This window comes from Ascaphus truei, chromosome 7 (genome assembly GCF_040206685.1).
Source record: "Ascaphus truei isolate aAscTru1 chromosome 7, aAscTru1.hap1, whole genome shotgun sequence".
NCBI lineage: Eukaryota > Metazoa > Chordata > Amphibia > Anura > Ascaphidae > Ascaphus > Ascaphus truei.
This window is the reverse complement of record NC_134489.1, coordinates 9193997-9212250: the sequence shown is the minus strand read 5'-3', so window position 1 is coordinate 9212250 and position 18254 is coordinate 9193997. Positions and strand designations below refer to the sequence as shown.

The 18254-nt window shown below is 57.2% G+C and overlaps 1 protein-coding gene across 1 annotated transcript in view; it reads right to left on the bottom strand.

Annotated features, from left to right (window-relative positions):
* The window catches only part of COQ8B (coenzyme Q8B), a 54400-nt gene that overhangs the window by 17293 nt on the left and 18853 nt on the right, over positions 1 to 18254 (bottom strand). Inside the window, exon 10 of the mRNA XM_075609958.1 lies at positions 821 to 914. Coding sequence (XP_075466073.1) covers positions 821 to 914 — 94 coding nt within the window. The remainder of the gene's footprint in view (positions 1 to 820; positions 915 to 18254) is intronic.

Below are 18254 nucleotides of genomic sequence, written 5' to 3'. Positions count from 1 at the left end.
CCCGCTGAGTGTAGCGGCGCCGGGGGGGAGTGGGTGGAGGGGAAGTGAGTGAGGGGAGGTGATCACTCCGCTCCCCCGCTGACTGTAGCGGCGCCGGGGGGGGGGGGGGTGGAGGGGAAGTGAGTGAGGGGAGGTGAAGGGGGGTGAGGGGACGTGAAGACCGCTCACTCACCCGTCCGGCAGCTCCCACGTGGAGGGGGGGGGGTGAAAGCGCGGGAAACAGGGAGAGGCGGAGGAAGAGGCGGAGCCTCCGGGACCGGTGGGGAAGAGAGCGGGAGATGTGCTGCTAACACTGTGAGCCCCGCTAATGTATGTAACACACTGTGTGTGTGTGTGTGTGTATAGTGATGTGTGTGTGTGTGTGTGTATAGTGATGTGTTTTTTTTTTTTTGGACCTCTGGCCCGTCGCTCCGCCTCAGGCCAATGAGAGGTGTGGGGGGCGGGCCAAGGGGGTGGTGTGAGTGTGTGAGCCCAATGAGAGGTGTGGGGGGCGGGCCAAGGGGGTGGTGTGAGTGTGTGAGGCCAATGAGAGGTGTGCGGGGGCGGGCGGCCCAAGGGACCAATGAGATTGCCGCTAGGGACACCGGACATCCAGGCAGGCAAACATACAGTGCTTTCACTAATATAGTATAAGATTCAAGTCAATGGGCAGTAAATGATCTTCTGGCGCTGAAAGAATGATGGAAAAACACTGCTTAGTAAATATAGCGCAGTGTCATCATGATTCATAGATACAATTACCCAATGGTGTTATGAGGAAGTGAAACTGTATGACTGCAAATAAATGCAGACACGCTGTCACCCGAACACACGACATCACCTGAATCTTTTGGCACACTTGGCTTCTCGGGTGTAGTTGCACTCCCAGGCCAGCTCCTTCTGCAGGACCTGCACGCTACTTTCCGCAAACAGCCCTGTGGAGAGGCAACACACAGACTGTATCGGATTGTCACATAGTAAGCGGTACAGCAACTAGAAGGGGGAGAGGATGGGTGGGAGTTACGGGCACAGAAATAACGCAGGGATGGGGTACAGTCCCAGCAGATCGATATCACATTAGCGGTTACAATAGGTCATACAATTCCCGCATCACCGCTTTGTATAAAAACGCGTCCGGGGTCCTTTCGTCAGAGCAGGATTCTGGTCTGATGCATTCATGTAGTACATGTATACCCTATATACAACTGGTGTGATGCATTCATGTATACCCTATGTACAACTGGTGTGATGCATTCATGTATACCCTATGTACAACTGGTGTGATGCATTCATGTATACCCTATGTACAACTGGTGTGATGCATTCATGTAGTTCATGTATACCCTATATACAACTGGTATGATGCATTCATGTAGTTCCTGGGTGCTTAAGTACTTGTCCACAATAAGAAAGGATAAAGTGCTTCCGCACGAAACGCGTAGGTGCGTTGTCTATCTGTATTCCATCATAGCTTTACAATAAACTATTTTATCTGGCGTTGCCCCTGGATCTTTTGCTGTGCTCCAGTTCCACATCTCTTTTCCAGTCTGTGTGTTAGCTGTATATCCCCAATAAAATAACTAAACAGATGTGTGAGGGAGGATGTGGAACTGCTAGTGTAGTTGGCGGTGCTGAAGGGCAGGATTGGGGCGCAGTGACAGATGTGTGAGGGAGGATGTGGCACTGCTAGTGTAGTTGGCGGCGGTGCTGAAGGGCAGGATTGGGGCGCAGTGACAGATGTGTGAGGGAGGATGTGGCACTGCTAGTGTAGTTGGCGGTGCTGAAGGGCAGGATTGGGGCGCAGTGACAGATGTGTGAGGAGGATGTGGCACTGCTAGTGTAGTTGGCGGTGCTGAAGGGCAGGATTGGGGCGCAGTGACAGATGTGTGAGGGAGGATGTGGCACTGCTAGTGTAGTTGGCAGTGCTGAAGGGCAGGATTGGGGCGCAGTGACAGATGTGTGAGGGAGGATGTGGAACTGCTAGTGTAGTTGGCGGTGCTGAAGGGCAGGATTGGGGCGCAGTGACAGATGTGTGAGGGAGGATGTGGCACTGCTAGTGTAGTTGGCAGTGCTGAAGGGCAGGATTGGGGCGCAGTGACAGATGTGTGAGGGAGGATGTGGAACTGCTAGTGTAGTTGGCGGTGCTGAAGGGCAGGATTGGGGCGCAGTGACAGATGTGTGAGGGAGGATGTGGCACTGCTAGTGTAGTTGGCGGTGCTGAAGGGCAGGATTGGGGCGCAGTGACAGATGTGTGAGGGAGGATGTGGAACTGCTAGTGTAGTTGGCAGTGCTGAAGGGCAGGATTGGGGCGCAGTGACAGATGTGTGAGGGAGGATGTGGAACTGCTAGTGTAGTTGGCGGTGCTGAAGGGCAGGATTGGGGCGCAGTGACAGATGTGTGAGGAGGATGTGGAACTGCTAGTGTAGTTGGCAGTGCTGAAGGGCAGGATTGGGCGCAGTGACAGATGTGTGAGGGAGGATGTGGCACTGCTAGTGTAGTTGGCGGCGGTGCTGAAGGGCAGGATTGGGGCGCAGTGACAGATGTGTGAGGGAGGATGTGGCACTGCTAGTGTAGTTGGCGGCGGTGCTGAAGGGCAGGATTGGGGCGCAGTGACAGATGTGTGAGGGAGGATGTGGCACTGCTAGTGTAGTTGGCGGTGCTGAAGGGCAGGATTGGGGCGCAGTGACAGATGTGTGAGGGAGGATGTGGCACTGCTAGTGTAGTTGGCGGTGCTGAAGGGCAGGATTGGGGCGCAGTGACAGATGTGTGAGGGAGGATGTGGCACTGCTAGTGTAGTTGGCGGCGGTGCTGAAGGGCAGGATTGGGGCGCAGTGACAGATGTGTGAGGGAGGATGTGGCACTGCTAGTGTAGTTGGCGGTGCTGAAGGGCAGGATTGGGGCGCAGTAACAGATGTGTGAGGGAGGATGTGGAACTGCTAGTGTAGTTGGCAGTGCTGAAGGCAGGATTGGGGCGCAGTGACAGATGTGTGAGGGAGGATGTGGAACTGCTAGTGTAGTTGGCGGTGCTGAAGGGCAGGATTGGGCGCAGTGACAGATGTGTGAGGGAGGATGTGGAACTGCTGGTGTAGTTGGCGGTGCTGAAGGGCAGGATTGGGGCGCAGTGACAGATGTGTGAGGGAGGATGTGGAACTGCTAGTGTAGTTGGCGGTGCTGAAGGGCAGGATTGGGGCGCAGTGACAGATGTGTGAGGGAGGATGTGGCACTGCTAGTGTAGTTGGCGGTGCTGAAGGGCAGGATTGGGGCGCAGTGACAGATGTGTGAGGGAGGATGTGGAACTGCTAGTGTAGTTGGCGGTGCTGAAGGGCAGGATTGGGGCGCAGTGACAGATGTGTGAGGGAGGATGTGGCACTGCTAGTGTAGTTGGCGGTGCTGAAGGGCAGGATTGGGGCGCAGTGACAGATGTGTGAGGGAGGATGTGGCACTGCTAGTGTAGTTGGCGGCGGTGCTGAAGGGCAGGATTGGGGCGCAGTGACAGATGTGTGAGGGAGGATGTGGAACTGCTAGTGTAGTTGGCGGTGCTGAAGGGCAGGATTGGGGCGCAGTGACAGATGTGTGAGGGAGGATGTGGCACTGCTAGTGTAGTTGGCGGCGGTGCTGAAGGGCAGGATTGGGGCGCAGTGACAGATGTGTGAGGGAGGATGTGGCACTGCTAGTGTAGTTGGCGGTGCTGAAGGGCAGGATTGGGGCGCAGTAACAGATGTGTGAGGGAGGATGTGGAACTGCTAGTGTAGTTGGCAGTGCTGAAGGGCAGGATTGGGGCGCAGTGACAGATGTGTGAGGGAGGATGTGGAACTGCTAGTGTAGTTGGCGGTGCTGAAGGGCAGGATTGGGGCGCAGTGACAGATGTGTGAGGGAGGATGTGGCACTGCTAGTGTAGTTGGCGGCGGTGCTGAAGGGCAGGATTGGGGCGCAGTGACAGATGTGTGAGGGAGGATGTGGAACTGCTGGTGTAGTTGGCGGTGCTGAAGGGCAGGATTGGGGCGCAGTGACAGATGTGTGAGGGAGGATGTGGAACTGCTAGTGTAGTTGGCAGTGCTGAAGGGCAGGATTGGGGCGCAGTGACAGATGTGTGAGGGAGGATGTGGAACTGCTAGTGTAGTTGGCGGTGCTGAAGGGCAGGATTGGGGCGCAGTAACAGATGTGTGAGGGAGGATGTGGCACTGCTAGTGTAGTTGGCGGTGCTGAAGGGCAGGATTGGGGCGCAGTGACAGATGTGTGAGGGAGGATGTGGCACTGCTAGTGTAGTTGGCGGTGCTGAAGGGCAGGATTGGGGCGCAGTGACAGATGTGTGAGGGAGGATGTGGCACTGCTAGTGTAGTTGGCGGTGCTGAAGGGCAGGATTGGGGCGCAGTGACAGATGTGTGAGGGAGGATGTGGAACTGCTAGTGTAGTTGGCAGTGCTGAAGGGCAGGATTGGGGCGCAGTGACAGATGTGTGAGGGAGGATGTGGAACTGCTAGTGTAGTTGGCGGTGCTGAAGGGCAGGATTGGGGCGCAGTGACAGATGTGTGAGGAGGATGTGGAACTGCTAGTGTAGTTGGCGGTGCTGAAGGGCAGGATTGGGGCGCAGTGACAGATGTGTGAGGGAGGATGTGGCACTGCTAGTGTAGTTGGCGGTGCTGAAGGGCAGGATTGGGGCGCAGTAACAGATGTGTGAGGGAGGATGTGGAACTGCTAGTGTAGTTGGCAGTGCTGAAGGGCAGGATTGGGGCGCAGTAACAGATGTGTGAGGGAGGATGTGGAACTGCTAGTGTAGTTGGCGGTGCTGAAGGGCAGGATTGGGGCGCAGTGACAGATGTGTGAGGGAGGATGTGGAACTGCTAGTGTAGTTGGCGGTGCTGAAGGGCAGGATTGGGGCGCAGTGACAGATGTGTGAGGAAGGATGTGGAACTGCTAGTGTAGTTGGCGGTGCTGAAGGGCAGGATTGGGGCGCAGTGACAGATGTGTGAGGAAGGATGTGGAACTGCTAGTGTAGAGGAGTTGGCGGCGGTGCTGAAGGGCAGGATTGGGGCGCAGTAACAGATGTGTGAGGGAGGATGTGGAACTGCTAGTGTAGTTGGCGGTGCTGAAGGGCAGGATTGGGGTGCAGTGACAGATGTGTGAGGGAGGATGTGGAACTGCTAGTGTAGTTGGCGGTGCTGAAGGGCAGGATTGGGGCGCAGTGACAGATGTGTGAGGGAGGATGTGGAACTGCTAGTGTAGTTGGCGGTGCTGAAGGGCAGGATTGGGGCGCAGTGACAGATGTGTGAGGGAGGATGTGGCACTGCTAGTGTAGTTGGCAGTGCTGAAGGGCAGGATTGGGGTGCAGTGACAGATGTGTGAGGGAGGATGTGGAACTGATAGTGTAGTTGGCGGTGCTGAAGGGCAGGATTGGGCGCAGTGACAGATGTGTGAGGGAGGATGTGGCACTGCTAGTGTAGTTGGCGGTGCTGAAGGGCAGGATTGGGGCGCAGTGACAGATGTGTGAGGGAGGATGTGGAACTGATAGTGTAGTTGGCGGTGCTGAAGGGCAGGATTGGGCGCAGTGACAGATGTGTGAGGGAGGATGTGGCACTGCTAGTGTAGTTGGCGGTGCTGAAGGGCAGGATTGGGGCGCAGTGACAGATGTGTGAGGTAGGATGTGGAACTGCTAGTGTAGTTGGCGGTGCTGAAGGGCAGGATTGGGGTGCAGTGACAGATGTGTGAGGGAGGATGTGGAACTGCTAGTGTAGTTGGCGGTGCTGAAGGGCAGGATTGGGCGCAGTGACAGATGTGTGAGGGAGGATGTGGAACTGCTAGTGTAGTTGGCGGTGCTGAAGGGGCAGGATTGGGCGCAGTGACAGATGTGTGAGGGAGGATGTGGAACTGCTAGTGTAGTTGGCGGTGCTGAAGGGCAGGATTGGGGCGCAGTGACAGATGTGTGAGGGAGGATGTGGAACTGCTAGTGTAGTTGGCGGTGCTGAAGGGCAGGATTGGGGCGCAGTGACAGATGTGTGAGGGAGGATGTGGAACTGCTAGTGTAGTTGGCAGTGCTGAAGGGCAGGATTGGGGCGCAGTGACAGATGTGTGAGGGAGGATGTGGCACTGCTAGTGTAGTTGGCGGTGCTGAAGGGCAGGATTGGGGCGCAGTGACAGATGTGTGAGGGAGGATGTGGAACTGATAGTGTAGTTGGCGGTGCTGAAGGGCAGGATTGGGGCGCAGTGACAGATGTGTGAGGGAGGATGTGGCACTGCTAGTGTAGTTGGCGGTGCTGAAGGGCAGGATTGGGGCGCAGTGACAGATGTGTGAGGGAGGATGTGGAACTGCTAGTGTAGTTGGCAGTGCTGAAGGGCAGGATTGGGGCGCAGTGACAGATGTGTGAGGGAGGATGTGGAACTGCTAGTGTAGTTGGCGGTGCTGAAGGGCAGGATTGGGGCGCAGTGACAGATGTGTGAGGGAGGATGTGGAACTGCTAGTGTAGTTGGCAGTGCTGAAGGGCAGGATTGGGGCGCAGTGACAGATGTGTGAGGAGGATGTGGAACTGATAGTGTAGTTGGCGGTGCTGAAGGGCAGGATTGGGGCGCAGTGACAGATGTGTGGAGGAGGATGTGGAACTGCTAGTGTAGTTGGCGGCGGTGCTGAAGGGCAGGATTGGGGCGCAGTGACAGATGTGTGAGGGAGGATGTGGCACTGCTAGTGTAGTTGGCGGTGCTGAAGGGCAGGATTGGGGCGCAGTGACAGATGTGTGAGGGAGGATGTGGAACTGCTGGTGTAGTTGGCGGTGCTGAAGGGCAGGATTGGGGCGCAGTGACAGATGTGTGAGGGAGGATGTGGCACTGCTAGTGTAGTTGGCGGTGCTGAAGGGCAGGATTGGGGCGCAGTGACAGATGTGTGAGGGAGGATGTGGCACTGCTAGTGTAGTTGGCGGCGGTGCTGAAGGGCAGGATTGGGGCGCAGTGACAGATGTGTGAGGGAGGATGTGGAACTGCTGGTGTAGTTGGCGGTGCTGAAGGGCAGGATTGGGGCGCAGTGACAGATGTGTGAGGGAGGATGTGAACTGCTAGTGTAGTTGGCAGTGCTGAAGGGCAGGATTGGGGCGCAGTGACAGATGTGTGAGGGAGGATGTGGAACTGCTAGTGTAGTTGGCGGTGCTGAAGGGCAGGATTGGGGCGCAGTAACAGATGTGTGAGGGAGGATGTGGCACTGCTAGTGTAGTTGGCGGTGCTGAAGGGCAGGATTGGGGCGCAGTGACAGATGTGTGAGGAGGATGTGGCACTGCTAGTGTAGTTGGCGGTGCTGAAGGGCAGGATTGGGGCGCAGTGACAGATGTGTGAGGGAGGATGTGAACTGCTAGTGTAGTTGGCGGTGCTGAAGGGCAGGATTGGGGCGCAGTGACAGATGTGTGAGGGAGGATGTGGCACTGCTAGTGTAGTTGGCGGTGCTGAAGGGCAGGATTGGGGCGCAGTGACAGATGTGTGAGGGAGGATGTGGAACTGCTAGTGTAGTTGGCAGTGCTGAAGGGCAGGATTGGGGCGCAGTGACAGATGTGTGAGGGAGGATGTGGAACTGCTAGTGTAGTTGGCGGTGCTGAAGGGCAGGATTGGGGCGCAGTGACAGATGTGTGAGGGAGGATGTGGAACTGCTAGTGTAGTTGGCGGTGCTGAAGGCAGGATTGGGGCGCAGTGACAGATGTGTGAGGGAGGATGTGGCACTGCTAGTGTAGTTGGCGGTGCTGAAGGGCAGGATTGGGGCGCAGTAACAGATGTGTGAGGGAGGATGTGGAACTGCTAGTGTAGTTGGCAGTGCTGAAGGGCAGGATTGGGGCGCAGTAACAGATGTGTGAGGGAGGATGTGGAACTGCTAGTGTAGTTGGCGGTGCTGAAGGGCAGGATTGGGGCGCAGTGACAGATGTGTGAGGGAGGATGTGGAACTGCTAGTGTAGTTGGCGGTGCTGAAGGGCAGGATTGGGGCGCAGTGACAGATGTGTGAGGAAGGATGTGGAACTGCTAGTGTAGTTGGCGGTGCTGAAGGGCAGGATTGGGGCGCAGTGACAGATGTGTGAGGAAGGATGTGGAACTGCTAGTGTAGTTGGCGCGGTGCTGAAGGGCAGGATTGGGGCGCAGTAACAGATGTGTGAGGGAGGATGTGGAACTGCTAGTGTAGTTGGCGGTGCTGAAGGGCAGGATTGGGGCGCAGTGACAGATGTGTGAGGGAGGATGTGGAACTGCTAGTGTAGTTGGCGGTGCTGAAGGGCAGGATTGGGGCGCAGTGACAGATGTGTGAGGGAGGATGTGGAACTGCTAGTGTAGTTGGCGGTGCTGAAGGGCAGGATTGGGGCGCAGTGACAGATGTGTGAGGGAGGATGTGGCACTGCTAGTGTAGTTGGCAGTGCTGAAGGGCAGGATTGGGGCGCAGTGACAGATGTGTGAGGGAGGATGTGGAACTGCTAGTGTAGTTGGCGGTGCTGAAGGGCAGGATTGGGGCGCAGTGACAGATGTGTGAGGGAGGATGTGGAACTGCTAGTGTAGTTGGCAGTGCTGAAGGGCAGGATTGGGGCGCAGTGACAGATGTGTGAGGGAGGATGTGGCACTGCTAGTGTAGTTGGCGGTGCTGAAGGGCAGGATTGGGGCGCAGTGACAGATGTGTGAGGGAGGATGTGGAACTGATAGTGTAGTTGGCGGTGCTGAAGGGCAGGATTGGGGCGCAGTGACAGATGTGTGAGGGAGGATGTGGCACTGCTAGTGTAGTTGGCGGTGCTGAAGGGCAGGATTGGGGCGCAGTGACAGATGTGTGAGGGAGGATGTGGAACTGCTAGTGTAGTTGGCAGTGCTGAAGGGCAGGATTGGGGCGCAGTGACAGATGTGTGAGGGAGGATGTGGAACTGCTAGTGTAGTTGGCGGTGCTGAAGGGCAGGATTGGGGCGCAGTGACAGATGTGTGAGGGAGGATGTGGAACTGCTAGTGTAGTTGGCAGTGCTGAAGGGCAGGATTGGGGCGCAGTGACAGATGTGTGAGGGAGGATGTGGAACTGATAGTGTAGTTGGCGGTGCTGAAGGGCAGGATTGGGGCGCAGTGACAGATGTGTGGAGGAGGATGTGGAACTGCTAGTGTAGTTGGCGGCGGTGCTGAAGGGCAGGATTGGGGCGCAGTGACAGATGTGTGAGGGAGGATGTGGCACTGCTAGTGTAGTTGGCGGTGCTGAAGGGCAGGATTGGGGCGCAGTGACAGATGTGTGAGGGAGGATGTGGAACTGCTGGTGTAGTTGGCGGTGCTGAAGGGCAGGATTGGGGCGCAGTGACAGATGTGTGAGGGAGGATGTGGCACTGCTAGTGTAGTTGGCGGTGCTGAAGGGCAGGATTGGGGCGCAGTGACAGATGTGTGAGGGAGGATGTGGCACTGCTAGTGTAGTTGGCGGTGCTGAAGGGCAGGATTGGGGCGCAGTGACAGATGTGTGAGGGAGGATGTGGCACTGCTAGTGTAGTTGGCGGTGCTGAAGGGCAGGATTGGGGCGCAGTGACAGATGTGTGAGGGAGGATGTGGCACTGCTAGTGTAGTTGGCAGTGCTGAAGGGCAGGATTGGGGCGCAGTGACAGATGTGTGAGGGAGGATGTGGCACTGATAGTGTAGTTGGCGGCGGTGCTGAAGGGCAGGATTGGGGCGCAGTGACAGATGTGTGAGGGAGGATGTGGAACTGCTAGTGTAGTTGGCGGTGCTGAAGGGCAGGATTGGGGCGCAGTGACAGATGTGTGAGGGAGGATGTGGAACTGCTAGTGTAGTTGGCGGTGCTGAAGGGCAGGATTGGGGCGCAGTGACAGATGTGTGAGGGAGGATGTGGAACTGATAGTGTAGTTGGCGGTGCTGAAGGGCAGGATTGGGGCGCAGTGACAGATGTGTGGAGGAGGATGTGGAACTGATAGTGTAGTTGGCGGTGCTGAAGGGCAGGATTGGGGCGCAGTGACAGATGTGTGAGGGAGGATGTGGAACTGCTAGTGTAGTTGGCGGTGCTGAAGGGCAGGATTGGGGCGCAGTGACAGATGTGTGAGGGAGGATGTGGAACTGCTAGTGTAGTTGGCGGTGCTGAAGGGCAGGATTGGGGCGCAGTGACAGATGTGTGAGGGAGGATGTGGAACTGCTAGTGTAGTTGGCAGTGCTGAAGGGCAGGATTGGGGCGCAGTGACAGATGTGTGAGGGAGGATGTGGAACTGCTAGTGTAGTTGGCGGCGGAGCTGAAGGGCAGGATTGGGGCGCAGTGACAGATGTGTGAGGGAGGATGTGGAACTGCTAGTGTAGTTGGCGGTGCTGAAGGGCAGGATTGGGGCGCAGTGACAGATGTGTGAGGGAGGATGTGGAACTGCTAGTGTAGTTGGCGGTGCTGAAGGGCAGGATTGGGGCGCAGTGACAGATGTGTGAGGGAGGATGTGGAACTGCTAGTGTAGTTGGCGGTGCTGAAGGGCAGGATTGGGGCGCAGTGACAGATGTGTGAGGGAGGATGTGGCACTGCTAGTGTAGTTGGCGGTGCTGAAGGGCAGGATTGGGGCGCAGTGACAGATGTGTGAGGGAGGATGTGGAACTGCTAGTGTAGTTGGCGGCGGTGCTGAAGGGCAGGATTGGGGCGCAGTGACAGATGTGTGAGGGAGGATGTGGAACTGCTAGTGTAGTTGGCAGTGCTGAAGGGCAGGATTGGGGCGCAGTGACAGATGTGTGAGGGAGGATGTGGCACTGCTAGTGTAGTTGGCGGTGCTGAAGGGCAGGATTGGGGCGCAGTGACAGATGTGTGAGGGAGGATGTGGCACTGCTAGTGTAGTTGGCGGTGCTGAAGGGCAGGATTGGGGCGCAGTGACAGATGTGTGAGGGAGGATGTGGAACTGCTAGTGTAGTTGGCGGTGCTGAAGGGCAGGATTGGGGCGCAGTGACAGATGTGTGAGGGAGGATGTGGCACTGCTAGTGTAGTTGGCAGTGCTGAAGGGCAGGATTGGGGCGCAGTGACAGATGTGTGAGGGAGGATGTGGCACTGCTAGTGTAGTTGGCGGTGCTGAAGGGCAGGATTGGGGCGCAGTGACAGATGTGTGAGGGAGGATGTGGCACTGCTAGTGTAGTTGGCGGTGCTGAAGGGCAGGATTGGGGCGCAGTGACAGATGTGTGAGGGAGGATGTGGAACTGCTAGTGTAGTTGGCGGTGCTGAAGGGCAGGATTGGGGCGCAGTGACAAATGTGTGAGGGAGGATGTGGCACTGCTAGTGTAGTTGGCGGTGCTGAAGGGCAGGATTGGGGCGCAGTGACAGATGTGTGAGGGAGGATGTGGCACTGCTAGTGTAGTTGGCAGTGATGTAGGGCAGGATTGGGGCGCAGTGACAGATGTGTGAGGGAGGATGTGGAACTGCTAGTGTAGTTGGCGGTGCTGAAGGGCAGGATTGGGGCGCAGTGACAGATGTGTGAGGGAGGATGTGGAACTGCTAGTGTAGTTGGCAGTGCTGAAGGGCAGGATTGGGGCGCAGTGACAGATGTGTGAGGGAGGATGTGGAACTGCTAGTGTAGTTGGCAGTGCTGAAGGGCAGGATTGGGGCGCAGTGACAGATGTGTGAGGGAGGATGTGGAACTGATAGTGTAGTTGGCAGTGCTGAAGGGCAGGATTGGGGCGCAGTGACAGATGTGTGAGGGAGGATGTGGAACTGCTAGTGTAGTTGGCGGCGGTGCTGAAGGGCAGGATTGGGGCGCAGTGACAGATGTGTGAGGGAGGATGTGGAACTGCTAGTGTAGTTGGCGGTGCTGAAGGGCAGGATTGGGGCGCAGTGACAGATGTGTGAGGGAGGATGTGGCACTGCTAGTGTAGTTGGCGGTGCTGAAGGGCAGGATTGGGGCGCAGTAACAGATGTGTGAGGGAGGATGTGGCACTGCTAGTGTAGTTGGCGGTGCTGAAGGGCAGGATTGGGGCGCAGTGACAGATGTGTGAGGGAGGATGTGGAACTGCTAGTGTAGTTGGCGGTGCTGAAGGGCAGGATTGGGGCGCAGTGACAGATGTGTGAGGGAGGATGTGGAACTGCTAGTGTAGTTGGCGGTGCTGAAGGGCAGGATTGGGGCGCAGTGACAGATGTGTGAGGGAGGATGTGGCACTGCTAGTGTAGTTGGCGGTGCTGAAGGGCAGGATTGGGGCGCAGTGACAGATGTGTGAGGGAGGATGTGGAACTGCTAGTGTAGTTGGCAGTGCTGAAGGGCAGGATTGGGGCGCAGTGACAGATGTGTGAGGGAGGATGTGGAACTGCTAGTGTAGTTGGCGGTGCTGAAGGGCAGGATTGGGGCGCAGTGACAGATGTGTGAGGGAGGATGTGGAACTGATAGTGTAGTTGGCGGTGCTGAAGGGCAGGATTGGGGCGCAGTGACAGATGTGTGAGGGAGGATGTGGAACTGCTAGTGTAGTTGGCAGTGCTGAAGGGCAGGATTGGGGCGCAGTGACAGATGTGTGAGGGAGGATGTGGCACTGCTAGTGTAGTTGGCGGTGCTGAAGGGCAGGATTGGGGCGCAGTGACAGATGTGTGAGGGAGGATGTGGAACTGCTAGTGTAGTTGGCAGTGCTGAAGGGCAGGATTGGGGCGCAGTGACAGATGTGTGAGGGAGGATGTGGAACTGCTGGTGTAGTTGGCGGTGCTGAAGGGCAGGATTGGGGCGCAGTGACAGATGTGTGAGGGAGGATGTGAAACTGCTAGTGTAGTTGGCAGTGCTGAAGGGCAGGATTGGGGCGCAGTGACAGATGTGTGAGGGAGGATGTGGAACTGCTAGTGTAGTTGGCGGTGCTGAAGGGCAGGATTGGGGCGCAGTGACAGATGTGTGAGGGAGGATGTGGAACTGCTAGTGTAGTTGGCGGTGCTGAAGGGCAGGATTGGGGCGCAGTGACAGATGTGTGAGGGAGGATGTGGAACTGCTAGTGTAGTTGGCAGTGCTGAAGGGCAGGATTGGGGCGCAGTGACAGATGTGTGAGGGAGGATGTGGCACTGCTAGTGTAGTTGGCGGTGCTGAAGGGCAGGATTGGGGCGCAGTGACAGATGTGTGAGGGAGGATGTGGCACTGCTAGTGTAGTTGGCGGTGCTGAAGGGCAGGATTGGGGCGCAGTGACAGATGTGTGGAGGAGGATGTGGAACTGCTAGTGTAGTTGGCGGTGCTGAAGGGCAGGATTGGGGCGCAGTGACAGATGTGTGAGGGAGGATGTGGAACTGCTAGAGTAGTTGGCGGTGCTGAAGGGCAGGATTGGGGCGCAGTGACAGATGTGTGGAGGAGGATGTGGAACTGCTAGTGTAGTTGGCGGTGCTGAAGGGCAGGATTGGGGCGCAGTGACAGATGTGTGAGGGAGGATGTGGAACTGCTAGTGTAGTTGGCGGTGCTGAAGGGCAGGATTGGGGCGCAGTGACAGATGTGTGAGGGAGGATGTGGAACTGCTAGTGTAGTTGGCGGTGCTGACGGGCAGGATTGGGGCGCAGTGACAGATGTGTGAGGGAGGATGTGGAACTGCTAGTGTAGTTGGCAGTGCTGAAGGGCAGGATTGGGGCGCAGTGACAGATGTGTGAGGGAGGATGTGGAACTGATAGTGTAGTTGGCGGTGCTGAAGGGCAGGATTGGGGCGCAGTGACAGATGTGTGAGGGAGGATGTGGCACTGCTAGTGTAGTTGGCGGTGCTGAAGGGCAGGATTGGGGCGCAGTGACAGATGTGTGAGGGAGGATGTGGCACTGCTAGTGTAGTTGGCGGTGCTGAAGGGCAGGATTGGGGCGCAGTGACAGATGTGTGAGGGAGGATGTGGAACTGCTAGTGTAGTTGGCAGTGCTGAAGGGCAGGATTGGGGCGCAGTGACAGATGTGTGAGGGAGGATGTGGCACTGCTAGTGTAGTTGGCGGTGCTGAAGGGCAGGATTGGGGCGCAGTGACAGATGTGTGAGGGAGGATGTGGCACTGCTAGTGTAGTTGGCGGCGGTGCTGAAGGGCAGGATTGGGGCGCAGTGACAGATGTGTGAGGGAGGATGTGGCACTGCTAGTGTAGTTGGCGGCGGTGCTGAAGGGCAGGATTGGGGCGCAGTGACAGATGTGTGAGGGAGGATGTGGAACTGCTAGTGTAGTTGGCGGTGCTGAAGGGCAGGATTGGGGCGCAGTGACAGATGTGTGAGGGAGGATGTGGAACTGCTAGTGTAGTTGGCGGTGCTGAAGGGCAGGATTGGGGCGCAGTGACAGATGTGTGAGGGAGGATGTGGAACTGCTAGTGTAGTTGGCGGTGCTGAAGGGCAGGATTGGGGCGCAGTGACAGATGTGTGAGGGAGGATGTGGAACTGCTAGTGTAGTTGGCGGTGCTGAAGGGCAGGATTGGGGCGCAGTGACAGATGTGTGAGGGAGGATGTGGCACTGCTAGTGTAGTTGGCGGTGCTGAAGGGCAGGATTGGGGCGCAGTGACAGATGTGTGAGGGAGGATGTGGCACTGCTAGTGTAGTTGGCGGTGCTGAAGGGCAGGATTGGGGCGCAGTGACAGATGTGTGAGGGAGGATGTGGAACTGCTAGTGTAGTTGGCGGTGCTGAAGGGCAGGATTGGGGCGCAGTGACAGATGTGTGAGGGAGGATGTGGCACTGCTAGTGTAGTTGGCGGTGCTGAAGGGCAGGATTGGGGCGCAGTGACAGATGTGTGAGGGAGGATGTGGCACTGCTAGTGTAGTTGGCGGCGGTGCTGAAGGGCAGGATTGGGGCGCAGTGACAGATGTGTGAGGGAGGATGTGGCACTGCTAGTGTAGTTGGCGGTGCTGAAGGGCAGGATTGGGGCGCAGTGACAGATGTGTGAGGGAGGATGTGGAACTGCTAGTGTAGTTGGCGGTGCTGAAGGGCAGGATTGGGGCGCAGTGACAGATGTGTGAGGGAGGATGTGGCACTGCTAGTGTAGTTGGCGGCGGTGCTGAAGGGCAGGATTGGGGCGCAGTGACAGATGTGTGAGGGAGGATGTGGCACTGCTAGTGTAGTTGGCGGTGCTGAAGGGCAGGATTGGGGCGCAGTGACAGATGTGTGAGGGAGGATGTGGAACTGCTAGTGTAGTTGGCGGTGCTGAAGGGCAGGATTGGGGCGCAGTGACAGATGTGTGAGGGAGGATGTGGCACTGCTAGTGTAGTTGGCGGTGCTGAAGGGCAGGATTGGGGCGCAGTGACAGATGTGTGAGGGAGGATGTGGAACTGCTAGTGTAGTTGGCGGTGCTGAAGGGCAGGATTGGGGCGCAGTGACAGATGTGTGAGGGAGGATGTGGAACTGCTAGTGTAGTTGGCGGTGCTGAAGGGCAGGATTGGGGCGCAGTGACAGATGTGTGAGGGAGGATGTGGCACTGCTAGTGTAGTTGGCAGTGCTGAAGGGCAGGATTGGGGCGCAGTAACAGATGTGTGAGGGAGGATGTGGCACTGATAGTGTAGTTGGCGGTGCTGAAGGGCAGGATTGGGGCGCAGTGACAGATGTGTGAGGGAGGATGTGGCACTGATAGTGTAGTTGGCGGCGGTGCTGAAGGGCAGGATTGGGGCGCAGTGACAGATGTGTGAGGGAGGATGTGGAACTGCTAGTGTAGTTGGCGGTGCTGAAGGGCAGGATTGGGGCGCAGTGACAGATGTGTGAGGGAGGATGTGGCACTGCTAGTGTAGTTGGCAGTGCTGAAGGGCAGGATTGGGGCGCAGTAACAGATGTGTGAGGGAGGATGTGGCACTGCTAGTGTAGTTGGCGGCGGTGCTGAAGGGCAGGATTGGGGCGCAGTGACAGATGTGTGAGGGAGGATGTGGCACTGCTAGTGTAGTTGGCGGTGCTGAAGGGCAGGATTGGGGCGCAGTGACAGATGTGTGAGGGAGGATGTGGCACTGCTAGTGTAGTTGGCGGTGCTGAAGGGCAGGATTGGGGCGCAGTGACAGATGTGTGAGGGAGGATGTGGAACTGATAGTGTAGTTGGCGGCGGTGCTGAAGGGCAGGATTGGGGCGCAGTGACAGATGTGTGAGGGAGGATGTGGCACTGCTAGTGTAGTTGGCGGTGCTGAAGGGCAGGATTGGGGCGCAGTGACAGATGTGTGAGGGAGGATGTGGCACTGCTAGTGTAGTTGGCGGTGCTGAAGGGCAGGATTGGGGCGCAGTGACAGATGTGTGAGGGAGGATGTGGAACTGCTAGTGTAGTTGGCAGTGCTGAAGGGCAGGATTGGGGCGCAGTGACAGATGTGTGAGGGAGGATGTGGAACTGCTAGTGTAGTTGGCAGTGCTGAAGGGCAGGATTGGGGCGCAGTAACAGATGTGTGAGGGAGGATGTGGAACTGATAGTGTAGTTGGCAGTGCTGAAGGGCAGGATTGGGGCGCAGTGACAGATGTGTGAGGGAGGATGTGGCACTGCTAGTGTAGTTGGCGGTGCTGAAGGGCAGGATTGGGGCGCAGTGACAGATGTGTGAGGGAGGATGTGGCACTGCTAGTGTAGTTGGCGGTGCTGAAGGGCAGGATTGGGGCGCAGTGACAGATGTGTGAGGGAGGATGTGGAACTGCTAGTGTAGTTGGCAGTGCTGAAGGGCAGGATTGGGGCGCAGTGACAGATGTGTGAGGGAGGATGTGGCACTGCTAGTGTAGTTGGCGGTGCTGAAGGGCAGGATTGGGGCGCAGTGACAGATGTGTGAGGGAGGATGTGGCACTGCTAGTGTAGTTGGCGGTGCTGAAGGGCAGGATTGGGGCGCAGTGACAGATGTGTGAGGGAGGATGTGGAACTGCTAGTGTAGTTGGCGGTGCTGAAGGGCAGGATTGGGGCGCAGTGACAGATGTGTGAGGGAGGATGTGGCACTGATAGTGTAGTTGGCAGTGCTGAAGGGCAGGATTGGGGCGCAGTGACAGATGTGTGAGGGAGGATGTGGAACTGCTAGTGTAGTTGGCGGCGGTGCTGAAGGGCAGGATTGGGGCGCAGTGACAGATGTGTGAGGGAGGATGTGGCACTGCTAGTGTAGTTGGCAGTGCTGAAGGGCAGGATTGGGGCGCAGTAACAGATGTGTGAGGGAGGATGTGGAACTGCTAGTGTAGTTGGCGGCGGTGCTGAAGGGCAGGATTGGGGCGCAGTGACAGATGTGTGAGGGAGGATGTGGCACTGCTAGTGTAGTTGGCGGTGCTGAAGGGCAGGATTGGGGCGCAGTGACAGATGTGTGAGGGAGGATGTGGCACTGCTAGTGTAGTTGGCGGTGCTGAAGGGCAGGATTGGGGCGCAGTGACAGATGTGTGAGGGAGGATGTGGAACTGCTAGTGTAGTTGGCGGTGCTGAAGGGCAGGATTGGGGCGCAGTGACAGATGTGTGAGGGAGGATGTGGAACTGCTAGTGTAGTTGGCGGTGCTGAAGGGCAGGATTGGGGCGCAGTGACAGATGTGTGAGGTAGGATGTGGAACTGCTAGTGTAGTTGGCGGTGCTGAAGGGCAGGATTGGGGCGCAGTGACAGATGTGTGAGGGAGGATGTGGAACTGCTAGTGTAGTTGGCGGTGCTGAAGGGCAGGATTGGGGCGCAGTGACAGATGTGTGAGGGAGGATGTGGAACTGCTAGTGTAGTTGGCGGTGCTGAAGGGCAGGATTGGGGCGCAGTGACAGATGTGTGAGGGAGGATGTGGCACTGCTAGTGTAGTTGGCGGTGCTGAAGGGCAGGATTGGGGCGCAGTGACAGATGTGTGAGGGAGGATGTGGAACTGCTAGTGTAGTTGGCGGTGCTGAAGGGCAGGATTGGGGCGCAGTGACAGATGTGTGAGGGAGGATGTGGAACTGCTAGTGTAGTTGGCGGTGCTGAAGGGCAGGATTGGGGCGCAGTGACAGATGTGTGAGGGAGGATGTGGCACTGCTAGTGTAGTTGGCGGTGCTGAAGGGCAGGATTGGGGCGCAGTGACAGATGTGTGAGGGAGGATGTGGCACTGCTAGTGTAGTTGGCGGTGCTGAAGGGCAGGATTGGGGCGCAGTGACAGATGTGTGAGGGAGGATGTGGCACTGCTAGTGTAGTTGGCGGTGCTGACGGGCAGGATTGGGGCGCAGTGACAGATGTGTGAGGGAGGATGTGGAACTGCTAGTGTAGTTGGCAGTGCTGAAGGGCAGGATTGGGGCGCAGTGACAGATGTGTGAGGGAGGATGTGGAACTGATAGTGTAGTTGGCAGTGCTGAAGGGCAGGATTGGGGCGCAGTGACAGATGTGTGAGGGAGGATGTGGAACTGCTAGTGTAGTTGGCGGTGCTGAAGGGCAGGATTGGGGCGCAGTGACAGATGTGTGAGGGAGGATGTGGAACTGCTAGAGTAGTTGGCGGTGCTGAAGGG